This window comes from Haemorhous mexicanus, chromosome 3 (genome assembly GCF_027477595.1).
Source record: "Haemorhous mexicanus isolate bHaeMex1 chromosome 3, bHaeMex1.pri, whole genome shotgun sequence".
NCBI classification, from domain to species: Eukaryota; Metazoa; Chordata; class Aves; order Passeriformes; family Fringillidae; genus Haemorhous; species Haemorhous mexicanus.
In genome coordinates this window covers 60,385,319-60,408,272 of record NC_082343.1, presented here as the reverse complement: position 1 = coordinate 60,408,272, position 22,954 = coordinate 60,385,319, and the positions used below count along the sequence as shown (strand labels likewise).

The window sequence follows — 22,954 nt, the reverse complement described above, 5'->3', positions numbered from 1 at the left end:
GCAATAAGGTTTCCCTGGAGTCGTCTCTTCCCCAAGCTAACCAACCTCAACTCTCTCACTGTGTCTTAACAGGAGAGGTGCTCCAGCCCTGTGAGCATTTTTGTGACCCTCCTCTGGACCTGCTCCAACAGGCATGTCCTTCCTGTGCTGAGGACCCCAAAACTGGACACAGTAGCCCAGGTACGGTCTCACCAGAGGAACAGGAGAGGCAGAAGCAACTCCCTCCACCTGCTGGCCACACTGCTTTTGATACAGCTGGCTTTCTGGGCTGCAGTGCACATTGCTGGCTCCACTTAATCCTTAATCTACTTAATGAAGAACACACAAGTGCCCGTGCACTAGCGCACTCTGCAGACGAACCCAGCACAGATCCACTGCCTCAGTGCAAATCCCCCATCCCCTTTAGCACAGCTCACATGCTGCATGACGAATAGGGGCAGTGCTTTGTCACTGCACACTGCTCTCCTCCCCAGCACTTGACATGGAGAGGAAAGGTGGAGCACATTTCAAGTCATGCTGAGCACCAGCTCAGGCCACTGAAATGTTCCTGCTCAAGCCCATTTTGGTTAATATTAAACATCAATTGCTTTTAGACCTTACATGCTAACTCTAGCCTGTGGGGTTTTTTTTTTTGGTTTTTTTTTTTTAAGGAAGTAGATTTTAATTAATGAGTTGGTTTGAACTACAGAAAATGCTATAAAAGTGTGAGCATGGATCAGCTTCCCCCTTTTCCATTTTAGTTTATGTCTACACTAGGGAGAAAGTAAGTCAAATCTGAATCATTGCAGATAGCAGCTTTGCACCTAGGCCAAATGTTGTTTCATTTTAAAAAACATACTTGTAGGAACTTTGCCAAGCCTGTTACCTCCTCACTTAAGGCAAGGAAAACTACACTGCACCCACATAATATAGCCTATAGAACAGAAGGGGAGCAGAAGCCAAAAAACTGCGCAGAAAGATCATACATGTGATTTGTGCCTTTTTTATTTCCTGTATTATCAAAAGGCCATCTTCAGATTCTACAGCTTCCAGCACTGACGCTAGCCAAAGTGCCACACATTTGTCTTAAACATGAGAGCTACATACTGCTTTGAGAGCAAGAGTGTTACTTATCACATGATTGCTTAGGAGATACTGTCAAGGTGTCCTCTTTTCTTCCACAGATTAGCAGAAGGAAGCCAACACAACTTTCTAGGCAAGAGATGTATATAGTAACAGTATGCACATGACTTAAAACCTCTCCAGTTATAAATGTATACAGCTACAAGCTCCCATTTAGCAGGGAACTTATGGCTGCACCATCTGAGGACTTCATGCTCTGTAAGCACTAGCTTCTCTCTGTGCTAAAAACACAGTACATTGCATTAAAGGCACTTCTGAGCTGATTCCAATTTTCTCAGTTAAAGTAATAGTCAAGAAAAAACAAGTTCAGCCAGTAAATCCTGTTTACTACAGGCCAACACGTATGCTCTCTTCCCCCTCACATGCTTACAATTAGTTTGGGAACTTGCTAAAAGTCTTACTAAGTCTCTTCAGTGGCACATGCCTGCCTCATCACACTTTTGCTCACAGAGCAAGGACTATCAGCCCCTCACATGATCAGCTTCCTTCCACAGCTGCAGCCACTTTTACAGTAGCATCAAGCTCCCTCTACAATCATCACTCATGTTTCTTCATGCTTTCAGAGATCTGTTGCTTCCACAAAGCACACTACAAACCATCTAGTACTGTTCAGAGAAATTAGCACCAAATACTTCACATTACACAGTTGTGCTAAATCAGTACCAAAGGCACTGTCCACAACACCTTCTGTTCATTGACTCCATCTGTTTAGCTACTTAGCAGGAAAAAGGCACTCATGGAAGGTATCTAATAAGTTTTCCAGGAGAAGGTGGCATTTAGGTGGCAGCTATCATTTCATGTCCACTCATCCTACAGCAGCTGGACATTCCACCATCAGGTTAAGAGACACTTAAAGTAATAGCTACATTTTCTAGGAGCAGTCCAATTACATGGCACACGAATCACTAAGTATCATGGTAAGCTGAAAAGTTAAATAACTACCATGTCATTTCCATTCTCATTCATGTTCATGAACTAAACATTTGCCTATCCTTGAAAACTTCTAGGATTAATCAATAAAAGTGCAGAGGAGAGGCCTTTGGGGTCTCCATGCAAACCCTGGTACGTCACTGACATAGCTAAGATTAGCCACAAGGCTTGCCTGGGATACAGGCTGATTACTGCCACAGAGCTTATGGCCTAAACACCCCTCAAAGCTGGGAGCAACAAACAGTCCTATAGCTGTCATCCCTTGCACAGCTAATAATTAAAAAACAAAACAATTGCTTGCATTGCATTTTTTTTTTCTAGAAGAATGAAGAAGAGAACAGATTAAGCCCATATTTGAAGAAAGCTTACTACTTAACAAAATTTATCAGTTGACAAACTGCCCTTCTCCCCTGAAATAAATGTCCTTCCTCAGTCCACAGCTTTGGCATACAGATAACCTCATGTCATCTGGATTGCTTGAAGACAAGTATGTGGTTTAGCTGGTTTAGGAAACCAGGAGTCTACACCTGCCTAGGCCTGGATCAGAGAGATTTCTCTTTTCTCACTAGGAGTGATTTTTAATTTTTTTTTTAACAAACAAGTTTGATAACCTATTAGCATGGTTATCACTAAACTCAGTGTGATGGTGATGAAGCTTCAAGGCATTTAGAGGCATGAGCAAGAACAAAACTTGGACAATTTGACCAATAGAAAAACCAAAATTCAATGACAATGTTAACTGCTGACCTTGTTTTCGCACTTTACTGCAGGGTAGTTAAAAACATATCCCACTTGAACAATATTCATGGCTTAACTTTTGAAAGTCATTTCAAACTGCTTTGGCAAGACCACAGTATATCTGTTGCTAAATCCTCTTCCACACAGAAGCATGGAGGCACTCAGGAACTCAAGGTTTGCATACAGAGAAATATTTGATACTGTTCAGTCACCACCCAGCTCTGTTCGCCCTTCCTCTCTCCACAAGAGGTGTGGAACAAAACCTACACAAGCCTCTAGTTCTCACACTTCCCTGTGGAGAACAGACTTCCTCAATCTCGCTCCACCTGCCACATTCCAGTCTCACCCAAAGCAGCATGTCAAAACAGACGCTCAGATGCTGCTTTCTTTTCTAACCCACAGGCAACTGAAGCCTCAACAGCATATGAGCTGAGACCCCCATCAGCAGGAAATAAAAATGTGCTTCATTCCTAAAATGTACAACAAGAATAACAGCATCAAGTGCTCTAACATGCCATACTCCTCAGAGAAGATGGTACACTAGATGAAGTTGCAGTTTGAATACAAATGCAATCTAACCAGTCATCCCAGAGAACTCTGGAGCCTGAATATACCTTTATTCATGCACTCAGTGATTCTGAAAGCCTGGGTCCCAACATTAACAGCTAATTTGAAAAGCACTCATCAACCACAGACTGAAACCAAAGTATCTTTACTGTTAATACAGAGGTGTGGGGAGAATGGAAGCTGACTAGCTGCTGTGCACTAGCATACAGATAAGAAACTTTCCTCCTCACCACATTCTGGCAGTTCAATCTCAAGCAATTCAACGAAGAATCATAGCTTCTTTTAAGAGCTGTCTGCCAATGGCTGACAAGATTGGCAAGCATGTTAAATCAGACTTCAGATCTGCAGATACTATGAAGCAGTCTGAAGAGATATTGCTCTTCAGAATGCTATTACTTTATTCTATTAGAAGTTACAGTCAACTATGAGAAAACCTCTTGAACAGAACTCATATTATTGTCTCATTAGCCAAAACACAAAAGCAACCTTGAAAGCAACAAACATCCATGAAAATAAATCACATGAACACATGAAAAAATACTGTTCAGAGCACAAGGTGCTTCTGACTGAGGAAATCACATGTACATGTAGAAGAATACGTCAGTTTCATATTTAGATCAGCATGCACAAGTCTGCCTCTCCTCAGAATACCAAGGACATCTGTGAACTACTGAAGCTGCCACCAGATTTCACAAGTGTAACCACAACCAGAGAACTGCATGTAATTAGCTTCCTTTCCCTGTGGAAACAACTTGAAGATGACACCCCAGACACTTAGCAATACTCCCAAGATTGCATTACAAAGAGTAACCTGCCTCTGAGCAAAGACCTGACATTACATCAGGCTATACTGAGTATACCTTAGAGCCGTAACTCAAGCCCTATCCTGTGTTCAGTATTTACAGAGTTGGGCACAGCCCATACCCTGCCACAGGTAGATGCACTTATTGTACCAGAGGTAGCCTTGCATACTTTCACACTAGATTACACTTAACTAGAGCATAAGATACATTTCACTGTCCCATAAGCCTGCAAAAAACCAAAGTTTTACACAGTTCCAAGGTGGGGGGGAATGGAGGGAAATCTTTGCTAACACATCAAACTTTGCAACAGTTATAAGACCATCCATTAACATGGTTCTGGACTACCTACAAGACACTTATATACTTACCTACAGACTGATGGGTATTCGTCTTGATGTCATACGCACAGACGGCACTCGTCATTCCACACTCTTCAACACCAGAACAGAAATTTATTTTATAAAGTACCTCTTTGTCTGTATCAATTGCTTCCCAAGTGTAACTGAAAAGACAAAAATGCCTGTCAGTTGGTATTCAAATTGTCTAAACTGCATCCCATCTAGATACCAGTCCCTGAAATAACTAAGTCAAAGGCTAAGAGCACCACTAACTTAAACTCCTATTCATGTTCTATATTTGTAAATGCCAAAAATAATTGCTATTTTGTTGGGACTAAGAACAGAACAGATTTAACCACTTGTAGAATGTAATATGGAGTCCATTTCTCCCTGCCTTGAAAACCCAATTATCCATTCTTCCGCATCAAATCTCTGTGAGGGCTACCCTGACTAAGGACCATCACCCCCCGTGATATGTTATCCTTGACAGCCCAATAAATGTCTCAGATGACTGGCAGGCTGGACACTACTGCACCTTAGTGTTCTGCCCAACAACAGTGGCAGAAGTGCTAAGTCTAAGTGGAATAGAGCAGTAGAGTCCCCCAGCTTCAGGGTCAAAATTGGGGTTGAGAGTCTTACAGTATTCTGACCAAAAGATGCTAACAGTACTTATAAGGGCCTAGCTGCACCTTTAGGCATTACATATATGTCAAAAGCTGGAAACCAAGCAGAGCTATCCTCAAGACACTCAGTAAAAGATCACACTACCTAGCTACAGGCCTATCAGAAAGCCAGCTGTCTAAAAACTGGAAAAGGAATACGAAGCTCAGTGTGTTAAATATAACCAGGAATAAATTTGAGTAACAGCAGAAAAGAAACCAAATGCAGCACAGTTCAGAGGCAGAGCAAGGATTCCTTCCCCTCACAGCAGGCAGTATGACTGCAGTGAAATGTGGTCAGTTGCATGACACAGCACTGCTCAGTTTTGAGGCAGGCCCAGGTCATCTAGTTTAGAGCCAGGAGCTCTTTAGACAGCCTGGCTAACTATCTGGGTGCTCTGGCCAAGCTCTGTTAAAAAAGCCCAACTCAATAAATGTTTGCTGTCACCTTGGCTCAGCTATCCCTCTTCTGGCACTGGCAGCAGCCTGCATCTTCTGGACACTTGATTTTTGCAACATAACAGATTCCCCAGCTGCCTTTCTATTCCAAGTGGAAACTTCAGTAGGATTAATACACACTCATCAACACATCAGAAAACTGAGGACGCCACAGTGACTTATTAGGCATTCCTGTTATTTAAAACTCACAGAAAATTTAGTGCACCTATCTAACCCACAGAAGCATTTGTCTTAATGTACAAATCTCAGCTGATAAGAAGCTTCACCCATCAGGTTTGTTTGCCTTAATCTCTAGGTCACATGTGTTGCACCACTCAGCATTATCATACTCCAGATCCCCCCAGGAGGAGAAACCATTCCTGTTCAGCTCTGAACTTCAGTCCTTGGATGAGAAAGGGGCAACAACAGTTCAGCTACTTTATTTTAAATCCTCTGAGAATTCCTCTCAAACCCAGTACATCCCATAGCTAATCAAAGAGCCAGCAGTAAGATATCACATACCTTTCCACTTTAATTACTGACTATGGGGCTCTTGAATTCCCTGTACTATAGCAGCCATCTTCAATTCAGATTGCTGATGGCTGGAACAAGTTAGGGACAAATACAAAAGCGTTCTCTATGAACTGAAAGAAAATCTTTATACATTAGCATAATATTATATTTGAGGCTTTATATCCTAATATAAGAGTCAAAAATAACTTGCCAGGTATTGAGTCATACCCAAAGCATCAATAAAAGTATGTATTCAAGGACTGTGTCTCAATCCTAGACAAATACTTGCCATTATTCTTTCCTCATGAGCAGGCAGACCTGACCTTTTACAATCATACTGATTAGTTCTCTCAGCTAGTCTGTTGCATTCCTGAAGTGGATAAAGGCAATATTCATGCAGGAGGATGATGAGAATTTAGCTACAGTACAGAATAACCAAAGTTCAGCAATAAAATAAAGCTTCCCAACACACAAAACAAAGAAGTTGGAAGAATCTGACGACCTTCAAGATGTCTGAAAAAAGCAAGAGATTGAAACCAAAGCTGGTTTTACATCCAGGAGAAAATGCATTTCAATCCAAACCAAATTTCTTCTCAATGAAGCTCCAGAAAGTTAGCATCTCTCAAATTGAGAACTGAAAATTTATTAAGGGCTCCAGTACTCTTTTTTTTTTTTTTTAACTGATTTTGAAAGATGACAAAAAGGTAACATATAATACTAAGGCACAATGTTTTTGATCAAGCTGGGGTGTTCTTTACTGTGTTGTTGGTTTTTATAGAGACCTTGCAAGCTAAAATCTACTTGCGAATGGAACAAGAATTCAAGTCCTTCACACAACAGAATTATCACTCTGAGATTAAGATTTTGCTTTTCCAGTTCCATGTTATAAAATAGAGGAAATCAGCATCTTAAGTCAGTTCACCCACAGGCCAGAAGCAAAACAGAAACAAGATGTGCAGCTTACAGAACAGAAGCAAAGCAGCCACTGAAGCCAGACCTTCCCTCTGCCCTGTAACAGGCCCCTGGACAGGGAAGGTTGAGGAATCCTTCAAAACAGTCTGCACAAAAGAAATATCAAATCCAATGTTCAATCATGTTCCAAACCACAACTTCAGGGGCACACAGAAGTGAACATCTAGTGCAGTTTCAGAGTAGTATTACCTTCATGGACACTACAGACTTCTATTTTTTCTAATGTGTAGGAGGAGCGAGCCGGGATTTATTTATTGTAACAGCAGCCCAGATGTAGCCTAAGCAGCTGTTCTCAGAGAGATGCAAAGTACTTTCACAGTAAAAGCAAAAATTATTTCTCAGACAAGTAAGACTCCAGGCATTAAATCAGTACCTGGGAATAGTTTCAAGTTGCATGTGCTCTACCTTCCAGTAAGATACAAGCTGACCTCTGTACTGCAATCCATAATGGAAACAATCTGTTGGCAACCACACTGCCCATCCTGACCATGTGAGTCACATGGACTAGCTTCCTCCAGCCTGCTCAGTACTCACCTCCACCAGTGGTGATGCCTGATGTAATCACCTCTTTGCCAGGGCCAGAAGAAGTTATCTTGTTTGAAGGGCTTAAGCTACCCTGCTTCAATGCAGTTGAGCTAGTTTAGGGAGCTGTTATATCAGCACCTTTAAAAAGCAACAGCCACAATGGTGGGGTGGGGTGTGATGCATCCTCTGATCCAGGGGGCTCAGTACAGATTAACCCATTCAAACTGCCATTTCTGGAGCAGTTCAAGGTCAGGGCTCAAACATGCTGCCTGCCCTAAATAAAACTGTCAAACAGTTATTTTTGCTGAAACCACAACATGACACTTGTTTTCTGATAAACCCAACTGCGAACTATCCCACAATTAAGGGATGAAACAGACACCCACGTCAATTCCCCCCAGGGCAGGCTCTCCTGTCTCCTGCCAGTCTTGCTGGCCCAAGCACCTGACACAAGCTGGGCCCAGGGACTGTCCTCTCTCCAAATTAACTCAGCAAAAACAACAGGTGCATGTGAATGTGTGCGGAGGGAGGACTGAGCCTGGCCAGCTCTCTGTCTGGCTCACAGTGGTTTCTGGCCATGCACCAGCAGCAGGAGGCACAGAAGGAGGCAGGCCAGCTCAGACCACTGTCAAAAGCCGTTGTGCAAGCAAGGTCCAAATGAGTTATTGGGAATAACTCTGCCTGCAGGTAAGTCTTTTCAGCTACCTAGCATTGTTCTTGAGACACTGAAGCAATCATATGAAAAAGAAAATTAAATCTACTTTTTGGCAAGTTGCAACATCAAATGAGAGCTCTGGTTTTTTTAACAAATCAAAGAAGCAATATGAAAAAAAAAAAAAAACATGAGAAAGGGAAAAGCAAGCCTAGTTTACTTTCTGATGAGAAGCTGAGGCACTGAAGTCAAGCAAGGTGCAAAAGGCTAACTCCTGTCACAGCAAGTACATCCCAACACCAGAGCCACTTTGAGGCCTGAGCGCTAGGGAACCACTTCAAATCAGCAGAGCACCAGAGAGACTACTGCCACCAATCTCCAACAACAGTTCAAGCTTTTTAGCTCTCAAACTGTCACCCAAGGGATGACTGCTGGGAGGAACAGCGCACCCTGCTCCCAATGGCTGTAAAGCACAGTCGCAAAGAATCATGTGTTTCCTCTCGGGGGAATGCACTGAAATAGCTCGTTTTGCTGAGGGGGTGTTATACAGACGACCTGGCAGAGAGACAAGGCAACCCACGACCACAGAGCTGGAAAGCACATCCACATGTGATTATGCAGCCGCACGATTCTGTGCCCAGATGCTTCTCAGCTATTAGAAAACTGCTGAGATTAAACGAGTATCCAAAGCTCTTTACCAGCAGTTTCAACCAGCACAATCTCGGGCAGACAAGATCAGGAACAATTTCCAGGATGGCCACTGTAAATTTGAAGCTTGCAGCTCACTTACCACAGAAATCACTATTAAATGTGACTACCCTTTTCACAAGAATGTATACAGTAAAGAAATCTCTATGTCAAAGCAAGCTCTCCTTACAGAAAATGAGAGCTTGAATGGCGCAAAGTACAGCCATCACTATGCCTCAAGAGTTTTTTAATGCATCCCTACCCATGCATAATTCTGCTCTAGCTCACCCGTCCCCTTTTCCAGCTACCACACACTTTGTATCTTCAGGCAAATTTTCTTGCATGTGCATCATGCATGACAGCCTCACAGCTACAATACAAGCTCTTCTGCTTTTTGCATCCAGAAGACATTTGGTCTTTCATGCTGCACTCTAAACCACATCTACTACACCATTTCACAGAATGCTTAAGAAAAGGGGTAGCAACCTGAAGTTTAAGTACGCAAGAGCTATAAGAGGTGGCTCATGTGCTGAGAAATCACGTCCAGACACTACAGTGGCAGCTTCCCAGGCATGTGACACACCCATTCACATTGGTATATAACTCCAGTAATATCTTATTTAGGACATTTCCCACTTAAATATGTCAAAGCACTTAATAGAGCTGAATGAGTGCACCCAAAGGTCACCTCTCTGTACTCAGCATGTGCTTCTTCACCAAGGCCAGGCTTGGGGTTTCAAGCAGCACAGATGAGCACAGTTGTGGTTTCACAACAAAGGCTGAAAAGACACTGTTTTGAATGAGCAGAAGTATAGGAACAGTCAGCTGTAGGAATTGTGTTATTAAAAACTAAACATTTAACATAAAATAGAATTGACTTACAACCCCAAAATTTGGAGTCCATGTAATAGCAATCCTGTGTTGTGAGATACCCTTACATCCACAAGTCAAAAAATCACTGAAGTTATGCACCAGCTCCTATCCTTGCAAGGGGGCAAAAACATCACCAGTCATTAAATCACCTCTCATCCAGTAGAGATTTTCAGGCAAAACAGCTCACAGGAGGAGGCAGCTTGTATTTGCTGCTCTACCATCACACTCAAAACATTTTTTTTTTTTAAGAAAGAAATGAAAATTACACAGCAACTTCTGCAGTGTTATGTAGAAGGTGAACTCCAACTATCAAGATTTCTTTTGAAGTAGATGGACTTAAATAACATGTCACAAAATTAACTCTGACTCCAGAAAGATATAAGGAGAAGAAGAAAAACTGGGAGAGACCAAACTGGCCAGTAATTTTCTATATCCAAACAGTTCTGTGTACTCTTTCCCAGGTACTCATACTGCAGCAATCCTGGAGAAACCTCTACAGAGAAGATAAAAAAAGAATTCCAACTACAAGTCACATGACAGCTACAGTCAGCTGTCGGAGCGCACAAGAACAAAGGAGAAAGCATAACAAAATCAGTGACTGAAGCCATGCCATTAGACAAAGTTTCAGGGAATAAAAGCTTTTCTTCTTTCCCGAGACCATCCAAGCATAGCAGCAGTAAGGCTACACAAAGCAAACAATGAAAAGCTCCAACTCAGGTTTAAGTAGCCTCATGCTGCAGTTCTTGCGCAAAACAGTTTTGACACCTTTCCTCCTCCCTGCAAAACAGCTTTCCTGCTCTTACTTAAAGGAAAGCCAGTGCCTCTTCTAACCCCCAGCAATTTTCTTCTTTGCCCACCTTCTGACACTCACACCCCACACGCAACAGCTGCTGCCGTTTCACCAGCCCTATTACAGCACACAAAACCCAGGATGCTGTTTTCTTAACAGCTGTAAAACAAATAAAAACCTTGTTTTAAGCCAGTACAAAAATAGGTTGGTCAGGGACTTGTCCTGCACACCAACATTGCAACTTTTGGCTGGGAAATCCAGTGTGTTTGCACTGCCTGCATCATTCCTCACTTGGTACAGTTTTTTGGCAGCTGTACCCAAGAAGAAACTTCACCACTGAACTCCATGGGGACTTCCCACCCATCAGAGCACAAGTTCATATTTTTTGTTTTACCCATTATGGATTGCTGGACATAAATTCTCCAAAGCAGTTTTCTCCTCACCATGGCACAACAGCAAATACATGTTTTTGAAGCAGTCCATCTTAAAAGGAAACCTGCTGATTGTGCTATCTACGTGCAAATTATTTCCACTTGCCAGTAACAAAATGAAACCAGCTGAAGTGATTTGCATCCAAAATGAGACTGCATGTCTCTCCACAGCACTCTGAAATATTCCTCTAGTCACAGACACACAACAAAGCCAAGAAAAAAAGGGGGAAAAAAACCAACAAAAAAAACCCACCAAAACCAAAAATCACTCATCAGAGTAGCTAAATTCCCTCCAAAAGCTACACAACAGTGCCTCAATTCTGCAGTTAGGGTGGTCATCTGATAAAACCACAAAACAAATTTGCCACCCTTATGGGCTATTCTTGCAAACCAAACCACTTCCCCCCCCCCCCCCCCACTTTTTTCATCATTTAACAATCTCATATCCTATATTTTGCCAGGCGGAGAGCCCACTCCCTCCAGCGATCCAACCTCTGCCCTTAGTGCTACATTCACCCTGCTACACTCGTGCCTTCGCTATGACACCGATTGAAATAACATATTCTTGTATGTACCCTGCATATGCTGGCTAAATAATTAAGAAATTAAGACGGGCAAGATATTGGTGCTATATAGAATTCAGGGCTGAAACGGGAGTAGAAAAATGTCAAGACATGAATCGTGGAGACATTTCCACGTGCTAAGTTTCCCAAAGCTTTCTTAACTCACCTGTAAGTAACCGACTGGCACATGGCGATATCCTTAGCAAGAAGCCAACTCTCAAGCGACATCCCTTCCAAACCAACATCACTTTGTGTTTTTCAGACTAGACTGACCACAGGCGCCTCGCATGGCGCAAGCCTACTCATCCCCTCACCCGCAGATTTCCTGTATCTGCAGAGACCCACGCAGAGCGGTCCCGCGGGGCAGCGGCCCCTCAGGCTCCCAGCCCTGCTGCGCCTTCGCCACGGACCAGCCTCGGCCTCACGCCCGGGGACACGGCCGCCGCTTCCCCCAGAGATCCCCGGCCTGACCCTTCCCGGGACGGGCGACCGGGGGACCGTGCCCGCGCTGCCGAGTCCCGGTGCTGCGCTCCCACGGAGGGCAGGAGCGGCACGGGCACCAAGATACATCCCCCCCTCCCCGTACCCCCCGGTACAACCCTTCTCCAGCGGCCCCATCACGTCCTAGCGGCCGCCCACCTGCACAGGTCCTGGTAGGAATCGGGGAGCGCGGCGGCGGCCGCCCCGGCGGGCGGGAGCAGCGCCAGGAGGGCGCCGAGCAGCAGCGAGGCCATGGGTGCCATAGGCCGGGCTGCCCCGGGACGTCAGGCGGCGCCGCCGCCGCGTCATGTGACCGCCGCGCGCCCCAGCCCCGGTCATGTGACCGCCGCCATGCGCGGGCACGGCGCTCCTGTGATGCGCGCCGTCTCCCTCCGGGCCGTGCGGTGACGCCGCCACACTGGGACATCGAGACACTGGCACACCGGGACTTCTGCACACTGGGATACCGGCACACCGAGACACTGGCACTCTGTCCCCGTGCCTGCTGTCCGGCCGGCTGAGGAGCGCAGGGGCCCGGCCCGTGGGGCGCACAGCCAGGGGGTTGCAGTGTCCCGGAGTTTGTCCTGCGGAGGGCAACAAAGATGAAGGGACCGGAGCAAGTTTTAACAAGGACAGGTTGGGGGAGCTGGGCCTGGAGAAGAGACCTCGTCAATGTCTATAAGTGTGTTAAGGAGCAGTGCCGACAGGGTGCTTCCAGGCTTTCCTTATGGTGCCCAGCAATAGGACAAGAGGCAACGGGCAGAAACTGATGCGCAGGAAGATCCCGCTGAACGTAAGGAAGAACTTATTTACTGTGCGGGTAACCAGGCACTGCAGCTGATTGCCCAGAGACAGTGTGGAGTCTCCCTCACTGGAGATACTCAAGAACCATCTGTACACAATCCTGTGCCATGTGCTGTCGGTCCACCGTGCTTGAGCAGGGAGGTTGGACCAGATGACCCACTGTGGCCCCTTCTGACCTGAACCACTCTAAGATTCTGTGGCTTGGTGGTTGAGTCAAAGAAATGCTGTTTGGGAAACATTAAGGGAGGTTTTAAATAAGTTAATTCAAAATGTACAGTGAAATCTTGTGAGAGATCAGGAAATAAAGCCTATTAAGGATGAAGGCTGAAGAAGCAATGACAGTGGTTAGTTGTCTGGCTGCAAGAATTATTACTGCAGCAGGGAGGCTGGTGTGGTGAAAAAATTACCCCCATTTCAGCAGAGAGCAGGAGGGGAGGCTTGCACAAGGCAGTAGCAGCCTTGTCAGCAGGAAGTGAAACACACACTGTCCTACCTCCACTGCCTCCTGGCCTACAGACAAAAGTGATCCAGCCTGGAGCTTGCATAATTATCTCCAGGATTTAGCAAATTTTTACTGCAACGTAAAAATTCAAGAGAGGGTATTACTTAGTAATTTTTTATAAAAGTGCAGTTAAGAAGAAAAGCACCTTGGAGAGTGGTAAAAGGCAAAGGGGTGGGAGAGAGAAAGAAAACCAAAAGTTACACTCATTAAACAGACAGCTGTCTTGTGTGAAGAAATCCTGTTCTCTAGTTATGAATACTTTCCAAAAGCCATTTGCACAAAAAAACACCCAAAAAAGGCCTAAAACTGAAATAGTTTTCCTTGCCCCATTCCCTAGCATCCATGAGAATGAGGCAGCACTGAAGATCTGCCTCTCAGGCAGTTCAGCGTGATTCCAGGGTGCTGTGATCTCCTTCTCCTCTCTTTTTCTCAGATACAGCTCAGCTCTCAGGCAGTATTAGCTCTGCAGCAGGGCAGGCAGCTGCCTGAAGATGCTGTCCTGGCTGAAAGCTGACACACTGTTCTGGTTGTTTTGTGCAGGTTTGCAGCTGAACCTGTCACCTGACTTACTTGGCTCACTGCATATCTGCACAAACACAGCCACCAGCAGCTCCAGAAGGGGCAGAGGAACTGCAGAAAAAGAATTATTAAAAGGGACTGAGTAAATGCTATTGTCCTCTACAGTTTTCTACTGCAATATAATGGATTATTGTCAATTCTTTGTCTTTTGTTTTAGCCTTCAATGGATTCCTGAAAGTTCTGATTACCCAAGAATCCCTGTTGCCTGCTTTTATGACTCCAGCCTGTATAGTTTGAAGAGAAGCTTGATGACACCAACTCAAAGGCTCAAAAAGACAAAAGCAGTTGACAAAAAGAATACCAAGTCTGTTAATTTCTGGGGTTATGTTTCTCAAACTTTGCTGCTCTGCTGGCAGGACTGGCATCACTGCACAGAGCAGTGCAGGTAGAAAAGACTTGGTGGAAATCCTCTGCTTACCAACTTGAATTAAAAATGTATCAGCCAGGAAGTTCACTGCAGACAGCAAAGCAGGCAGACATTCTGTAGCTGCTGATCTTATTGGCTACCCAGGTTTCTGCAAATAGGGCTTTGTGCCTGAAATTGTGTAGCTTTAAGTACCCGCGTACCACTGAAGACATCTCACCTTGTAACATTAAGAATACATATAAATATTGCTGTGTCAGGGCCTGGCAGTGCAAAAACAGTTAATTTCAGTTATCTGGTAAGAGCTAACTCAAAGTTGTTTACTGACAAAAGAAGGGAGAAGTTTAGAGTGGCGTTTTTAATTCTTTGTACTGCTATGATGGCTTAGGCCCCTGTATTTCCACAAGACTTCAGAGCAGTTTCTTTGCATACAGAGGAAAGTATGTGAACAGCTGTCTAGCAAGAAGGAAAGAAATTGAAATACCTGAGGAAAAAAATCTCAGAAAGGAAAAGGAACAAAACCAGAAATTCTTCTTTCATCTGCTGTGCTAATGCATAAGCATAAACCTAACAATCAACCAACGATGCAACACAGCAAGGGTGCTGCAGAAATACTGAAATACACAATGTAAATGCAAATACCTTTAAAATAAAATGAAGTAAAAGTTTGCAAATTCCAATCATGTGACTGTTTCCATTTACTACATATTTTCTTAGCCTTTATAATCTGGTGGATGCAGCAGTTCTCTCAAGATTCATTGATTTTTTGCCATGCTTCAAGCTAGCTACATGCAATAGAAATTGTCAGGACTTATGTGTCAGTCATTTTTGTATCCTAAACTATTTTGCAAATAGCCCATAGGAATATGCCATTCTGAGTGTGATTTATAAATAATAAAGTAAATATCTACTTCCCATGTTTAACCATACTGGCTTCTCAGCTAACCATGTACAATGGCAGAGTGTTAAAATATTCTGAAATTATGTAATTGTCTTAATCTTACCTTTTCCTTTCCCTCAGGAGAAGTTCAGCACGATGGCTGCTAGTTATGTGGAGTAAATCCCAGTACACCTGAAAGTCATGCTGCAATTTCCATGTTGTGGATGGTTTTCAGTAGGCACAGTGTCATGAATAAGTGATGGATACACAGGTCCTCCAGGATTCTTCTTTTCATCTTGCCAGGTGTCAAATGTCGCATCATTTTTTGTTCTTCTGACTCATAGTCTTTCTTCGTGTGGCCACCATCAGCTGTGCAGGTCAGGCTGGCTGAGAGCAGCTCACTTTTACTGCTGCTGTCTCAGTTCCCTGTAACACTCACATCTGAGCTCTATTTTTTTTTTTCCCCAGTAATGGAAACGAAAACAATTCAGCATTCAGAGCTGTTTTTACATTTGATTGTAGGAAATTCCTTATCCTGTGAGGTCTGGACAGTTTCTTTCTATCTGTCTGTAAGCTACATTATGTTGAAGTAATTACTTTTATACTTCATGGAAAATTCATAAGGCTCTTCCATGGAGCTGCGCAGTTTTTTAGAAAGCAGAGATGTGCCCCTCACTGGGCAGTTTATTTTTCTTTCCTGTTCTCTTGCTTGCTATACTATACTTCATTCTTCTAATATTACTCCCATTGCCATTACTTCTAAATACTCCTTGTTCTTTTTGCTGCTTGTTTCTAATGCTTCCTACTTCTTTCTGTTCTATGTCTACTCTCCTTAGCATTTTTAAAGGCAGGCTCTTGATAAGAGCTACCTTCTGATTTGTTGTGATGAGTTATCCTGCCTTATAACAAAAAAATTGAGTCCCTGATGACCTTGTTTTGCAGACTTAGGTTTAGGCTTCCCAATGCAGTTAGGGAGATAATTAATGACATTTCCTAATCTAGATGGTACTGTTCAATGCTACTGTAAAAGAACATCAGCTTTGTCTGAACAATTTGACTTTACGTGAAATCTTTGTCTTGTTGGGAAAGTTCTTACGTGCTGTACTCGGTGTTTGCACTGAAAAGGGCCCTGCTTTGTGCTGTGGCTTAGAAGGTTAGTGTTGATAATAGTTGATAATATAGAGATGTTTTGGTTATTGCTGAGCAGGGCTCGCACAGCATCAAGGTCTTTTCTGCCTCTCACCCACCCCCATACCACCACCGAGAGGGCTGGGGGTGCACAGGGTGTTGGGAGGGGACACAGCCAGGACAGCCAAGCCCTAGTGACCACAGGGATACCCCACAACACACAGCATCGTGCTCACCTGTGGAGCTGGGGGAAGAAGGAAGAAGGGGGGATGTTTGGAGTGACGGTGTTTGTCTTCCCTAGTCACTGTTGCACATGATGAAGCCCAGCTTTCCTGGGGATTGCTGAACACCTGCCTGCCTATGGGCAGCAGTGAATGAATGCTTTGTTCACTTTGCTTGTGGCACGGCTTATGCTTTCCCTGTAAGACTGTCTTTATCTCAGCCTACAAGTTTTCTCACTTTTACCCTTCCAGTTCTCTCCTGAAAGAGAGAGCAAGTGGCTCATGGGGTTTTGTTGCCTGCTGGCTCTTAACCACAGCACTAACCTAGAGCAATGCCTGAAGCTGGAAACAGCTTTGGATCCTTGGCTGGAAGAAGTGCAAGCTGGTACAAGATATGTAAAGACCACATTTTTACAATGGCAAAAACCTGCAGATATTTTGTGCGGAGCTGAAGTGAAAAAAATGAATCATCTGGAAGTCTTACTCCTTCATCATGTTTTATTTTCATTGTAAGAAAATAGACAACATTTCTTTTTCTAGTTCAGTAGTTACTTCACCTAATTCAGTAGTATTATGTAAGGAAATATGTTGTCATCTTGTTGTCATCTTGTTTCTTCTTGATTGTTACAAGGTAGCTGATAAATTTCTGGTTTGCTGTATTTTTCCTGGTTTGTTGTGATGGGAAATTACAAAGAAAAAGAATTTGGCTACTTTCCCATGTAGCCAAAGGGCACTGAAATCAAAATGCTATTTTCAGCATCACACTTAAAAAATAACAAACTTCATATACAGCAGAGAAATTAACAAATTGGTTTTGTTTAAAACATCAAGGCTCAACCTACATTTTCTTTCTTCCTAGTCCTCTCAGGGGAAAAGAACTGAGCAATAAATTTCTTGCTTAATGTGATATTTGTGGAGGACTAATATATGTGGTATACTTTATTCAGGTGATTGTTCTATCACCCTGCCTTGCTAGAATTTACTGATATATTCTGATGATTCATTTATATATTCTGTCCATGCATGTATATATTTTTTTATAGCCACATTCATAAATAGGTTTAGGCCAGTATTAAACTTCTTCTAGGCATACATTTTATTTCCATTACATTTGTCTGTAAAACATTTTAAGATATCTGAAGTAGAAGAAAGAAGTGTACATATTAACTTTGAAGAAAAGTAACAATCTGTTTTTTTAATAATAGATACCACATTGCCCTGGATGTTTTATATTCACAAGTTGCTGAAGGAGATAGGGTAGAGAAAAATAAGTATCAGTGTACACATGAAGGCCCAAGTAAGCCATTACAGTATCGAATAAATGGTTCAACTAGAGATTCACTGTAGATAATAAAAACCAGTTGCACATGTGGATCACAAGACAAGAAGGAGCTCTCCATACTGCACAGTTTTGGATTTGTAATATTGCCATCTGAATCCCTGCAGTAATCCAGATTTTCCTTGCCTTTTTTCAGTCAGAGCCAGAGTAAAATGAACAGAAAGTGTACAAATATGATAGTGAATGTGCTAAGAAATATGCATCACATAGACATGGAATGACAACTGTCTTGAAGAGTTTTCTGGCATTTTTTCATGTACTGACATGACATTTAAAGATGTGATAGATGTTACAGTGGGGAAGGAAATCTTTTGGTTCACCCTTACTGAAGTGAATAAACACCGTAGTGGAAAATTGCTAGTAATAAATACTGATATTGTAAGACAGTTATTGCCTTAGCAGCTGAAATAAAGTAATATTAGGAAATGCCACATGTGTTTTCATCCAAAATAGAAGGTTTGTCCCACACAAGAGAGAAAATAGTTTTCTCTGCATATTATTTGTCTTAACTTTTACCTTCTCAATGTTCTAATGTGTGCTCAAGCCTCAGAGCCTGCTCTCTGAAACAGGTGTTGGAGCTTTCTCATGAGCTAGCTGTAATTTCTCTTTGAAGCCTTCAATAAAACTAGTTGGAGAGATTTTCTGTGTCTTTTCTTTCTTGTCACTCCACACAAAGCAATAATGAGGAGACTGACACTGTTTGATGATGGGCAGTGATGCTGAAAGCTTGTTGAGTCCTTTGGGCAGTGTTTTGTCATCCCAGAGCTAGAGGAGGGACATGATGTCATGAGCATGGCCAAGAAAAGAACATGATGGCTGCAGTGACTCTGAGTAAACAGGGTAGGAGGCATCAAATCTCTGCCGGATTTTACAAGCCTTATGTGAATGATGAAACTGGAGGGAAGTACGAGTAGAGTACACAGTAGGAAACTCAGGGTAAATAGATAGCTGAGAGATGCAGGGCATGTATTTTACCGTGTCTGCCCAAGGAGTTAAAATAGCTGTGCTGTTGTAGGCTTGAAGTCTCCTGCCACAGGGATTAAACAAGGGAGAACCCACAGGATGGCACATGCAGTGGCTGAATGATGCTTGGGGAGGTGACATCAAATCCAGACACAGAAAAGTACAGAGAAAAGTTTCTCCACACTGAATGCTGCTAAGAAACAGAGGCCAGTGTTTACTGAAATGCTATATATGCTAACAGATAAATGATCCAAAAGAGAGGTGATAATATAAAGAATATAGTTATTGAGCAGAGCTATATTTACAGAGGACCTCAGCCAGGCCGAGGTTGGCAATAGAGGTGTTGTTTATTGCTCAGACACTGGTCTGACAGGCTCAGCCTGTCCCCTGGCCAAGGGCAGGTCCATTCCAGGCCAAACCCAAGGAAAGAAAAAAAAAAATCAAAATTAGCCAAAACAAAAATTATTGGTTGTATATATTTATTTTCACAAAATAATTACATTTTGCTGTAGTATATAATTGAATATAGTCATTGAGCTTAGCATATGTGTTCATCTGAAATACTTGACTTGTAACAAAGAGAACTTTTTTCCTATAAATAATATTAAAAAGTTATATCTGAAACACAGATGTCAGTCTTTGAGTTAAAAAATAAATCCAGATAGACCAAAGACAACATGAAACATAAAGCACCCTCCTCTAATGCATTAAAAGCAAATAGAATTTTTGTTCTAAGACAGAACAGTGATACCAAGGTGTTCACTCAATCTCCTGCACATTACATCTCTTTGAAGGCTATACCTAAAAATACTGATTCTATGAATATTTCAATTTATTCTTTACCTCCCAATGCTGTTAACTTTTATCATTCTAATTGCTATCTATTTGCTATAATGTCCACTTTTCTAGAGCCATATTTTTTATAAACAAATTCTTAACAGGAAAAATAAATAATTAAAAGTTACTCCAATTCTAGAGATGCTTTGTGTCCAAAGGAAAAAAAAAAAAAAATGTGCTCTAAGAGAAAAAAAAAATTAGTTGCTTTGTATTGCATCTTGCTTAGTGGTGTTAGAATAATGGAATCCAAGTAAGAATTTCATTCTCCTATTCCTGAAGACAATCTTTCAGAATAACCATTAAATACTTCTGTGAAGGTGTGGAAAACATAGAAAACTTGTATGGCTTCCATGGAGGTCAGATGTTTTTGTTGAGGAGAAATCCATTGAAAGTTACCAAGTGTAAAGATTTCTAGACCAAAGTGTTTCTGAACTGATAACTGTTGAAGGCTTGGAGAGGATGAGAATGAGGAATAATATGGGTTTGCTCTGTTCCTTCTCCTCTGTAGGCATCTGCTTGTGAACACTGCTGGAGACAGGATTTGGGGCCAGATGGATACAGCCACAGCCACTCCCTCCCCTTTCCTACCCTTCATATCTCTGGAACAGCTGAAGCAAGGACTCAAGAAATACTTAACTAAACCAGCAGCAGATCTCGTCTTGTGTACTGAATGAGGCAAGAGTCCAGTTTGGAGAAAAATAATATGTTGCAATGGTAAAATTAAAAATGGAATGTTATATGCAAGGAAGAAGTATTAGAATTGTGCAGGCTATCTCAGTACCTCTAATTTGAATTCAGTAATACTGTTATACTTTTGTTTGAATGTGGATCCTGATGCTTCATATTTTAGGCTTGTGTGAGTCAAATGGAAAATAAAATAATTCCATGTAGACATCACACAAGTGCCTGGGCAGCCAAATAGAAAGCAAACTGGCTTTCCAGTTGGATGGGTAGCTAGAAACCCTGTGTAGTGGATTTCAATGAATTATTTCTGATGGAGTTGGGAAGAGAAGCAGCAGGCACACAAATGGCAAGGCAGCATTGTATGGTGTTAGCTACACACAAGCTCACACTGACTTTCTGCTTTCCCTTGACCTGGTTCCATCTGAGAGTGTCTCTCATAAAAGCCAGTGTGTGGATCGTGCTCTCCCTGAGACAGTGCTCCCTGGCACAGCGGGAGGACTTGAGAAGGAGTCTCTCTGGGGGGAGCCAGACAATCTATCTAGGGCTTTTGGAGGACCCTGCAAAGCAACTGTCCCTCTTACCCTCGCTCCACAAAGTGACCTGAAGCATTTTCCCAGGGAATCCTGTTTACTTGTATATTGTTCTCATTCTGAGAAAGGGAGGTTTGTTGTTTGCAGCAACCAGTACAACTGGGAAGCATTTCAGCTTCTCTTAGAAGATTTCCCAGGGTATGCTCCAGGCTAGAAGTAAACTGGGCAATACCATGTTCCTCACCTCTCTGCCCTTGTTGTCACAAGGACCGTTCACAAAGTCCGTAACTCACAGTCTGTGAGTTATAGAGGAAAGCTGCTGCATAAACTCATCACATCATTTTGGACCTGAAACAGCAGTCTGCCCCGTATCATCCTCTCCACCCCGGGAGCAGCTACAAGAGCAAAACCTCTTCTGTCTAGGGAAGTGACTTCTCTCCTTGTATTTCTAGTCACACTTTTACAGCCCACAACATTCATCAGTATCAAGTTGATCAGAAGCCTGGTAAAGAGCATTTTAACAGAGCAAGCTCTATACTGGGTGTTACTTTCCTGAATAATTCCTTGTCTTGGCAGTACAGCAAAATTACATCCTTATTGCCCCAGACATTACAAGAGATAACCAAGAGATAGTTGCTGTTCTGAAGCACCTGTAGTGCAAATGTGAAAGCACAACACTGGAGGCAAAATAATACAACTCTCATTTTATAGGTAGGAAAGAGTGGCACAGAAAAATTAGATGCCAATACTGCATTACAACTGAACCCACATCTCTAAACTCCATCAATAGTACTTGACCCACAAGACAACCTTTCCTGTTCTGCGCCACTAAAGAGTGCTAAAACCATCTGATCTGCAGTGGTATTTCAATCTCTCCCACAGCTGCAAATAATTTTTAAAGATGCAGGCTGGTGGAGAATCACATCCTTGTTGTGCAACAAACTGTCACATTTTCTATGTCTTGGGTTTTGGGGTTTTTTTAATCATGGAATCATGTGCTTATTAGTTCCCCTTGTATTGCAGCCTGTCTGCACAGAGAGCAGTCACCAGGAGCTATGATAAAGAAGAAAGAACATCCCTAAGTTATTTTTATCTATCCACTGGGAAATATTAATAATTTTTCAACCGTTAGATATTCTTATTTGTTCTTCTGGATGTTCATCTCATGCTGAGTGTTAATTTTTGTTGCTCTGTGAACTGAACTATGGACCATTGTCCAAAATCTGAAATATTTGGAGACATGGCCAGATAAAAAGGGTTAAGAAGCTAAAAGTCCTAGAGCACCTATTCAGCTCACAAGCATCCCCATTGCCCTGCTGCATGGGGATGCATATTATTGCCTCTTCAGATCTACTGCCCTGGCTGCATGCATGGTGATCCTTAACCCAAGCCTGTTGCAATAATCTGGATGTGTTTAAGCACTGTAAATCGTATGCCTTACCTCACCTGAATCACTCAGAGAACTGGGTTACATGTGTGGTTACAGCAGAAGCATGTGCTGAAGATGCTTCCTGCAATGTTGCCCTCCTCTCTGTTTCTCTGTGTGATTATTATAAAGGGTTTTGAGGTAAGGGTAGGGAACAGCTTTAAAGGAAGATCTGGGGTTTTTTTGGTGGGGGCTAGATCTATCCTAGATCTATCAACAATGGGGTGCAGCTCAGCTGCTATGTCATTCCAGCAGCACAGCAGATCTCTGTCCTAAGAGAGAAGCAGACTCCAGTCATCTACCACCCGAACCAATAGAGGTGACAAGCCTGGGACTGGAGTTTCAAAGACAAAAACTGGGACAGGGGGAGGGGCTGTCATAGATAAAGGTTTTGATGGAGTTAGGGATGCAGGAAGATGTAGGAGTAACCTCTTTCTTCTCCCAAGTCTTCTACAATGACACAGTGCAATGCTTTAATGTAAGGAGGAAAGGGCAAGTGTAGAAAGAACATTTATCCTTCTGAGATCTCTTTTCTACATGAATTCCCATCCAATCCTCTGTCTAAACCTACAATCTTCCTTATTCCAGGACTGGCAGTCTTTCAACAAAGGAGGGG

At 42.7% G+C, this 22,954-nt stretch overlaps 1 protein-coding gene and 1 long non-coding RNA gene across 3 annotated transcripts in view; one reads left to right on the top strand and one right to left on the bottom strand.

Moving 5' to 3' along the window:
- IGF2R (insulin like growth factor 2 receptor) overlaps positions 1-12,375 on the bottom strand; it is a 56,173-nt gene extending 43,798 nt beyond the window's left edge. The window contains exons 1-2 of one of the 2 annotated variants that reach the window (XM_059842008.1): positions 12,241-12,375; positions 4,529-4,662 (exon numbers count right to left, since the gene is read on the bottom strand). In XM_059842008.1, coding sequence (XP_059697991.1) covers positions 4,529-4,662; positions 12,241-12,344 — 238 coding nt within the window. In that variant the 5' untranslated portion in view covers positions 12,345-12,375. Of the gene's footprint in view, positions 1-4,528; positions 4,663-11,767; positions 11,845-12,240 lie in introns of those variants that run through there. The other variant, XM_059842009.1, reaches the window with a different exon arrangement.
- Positions 12,376-12,420: 45 nt separating this feature from the next.
- On the top strand, positions 12,421-15,010 carry LOC132325111 (uncharacterized). The gene is made up of 2 exons (XR_009485831.1): positions 12,421-12,874; positions 14,124-15,010. It is a non-coding gene; the product is annotated as an uncharacterized LOC132325111 (long non-coding RNA).
- The last annotated feature ends 7,944 nt before the right edge of the window (positions 15,011-22,954 follow it).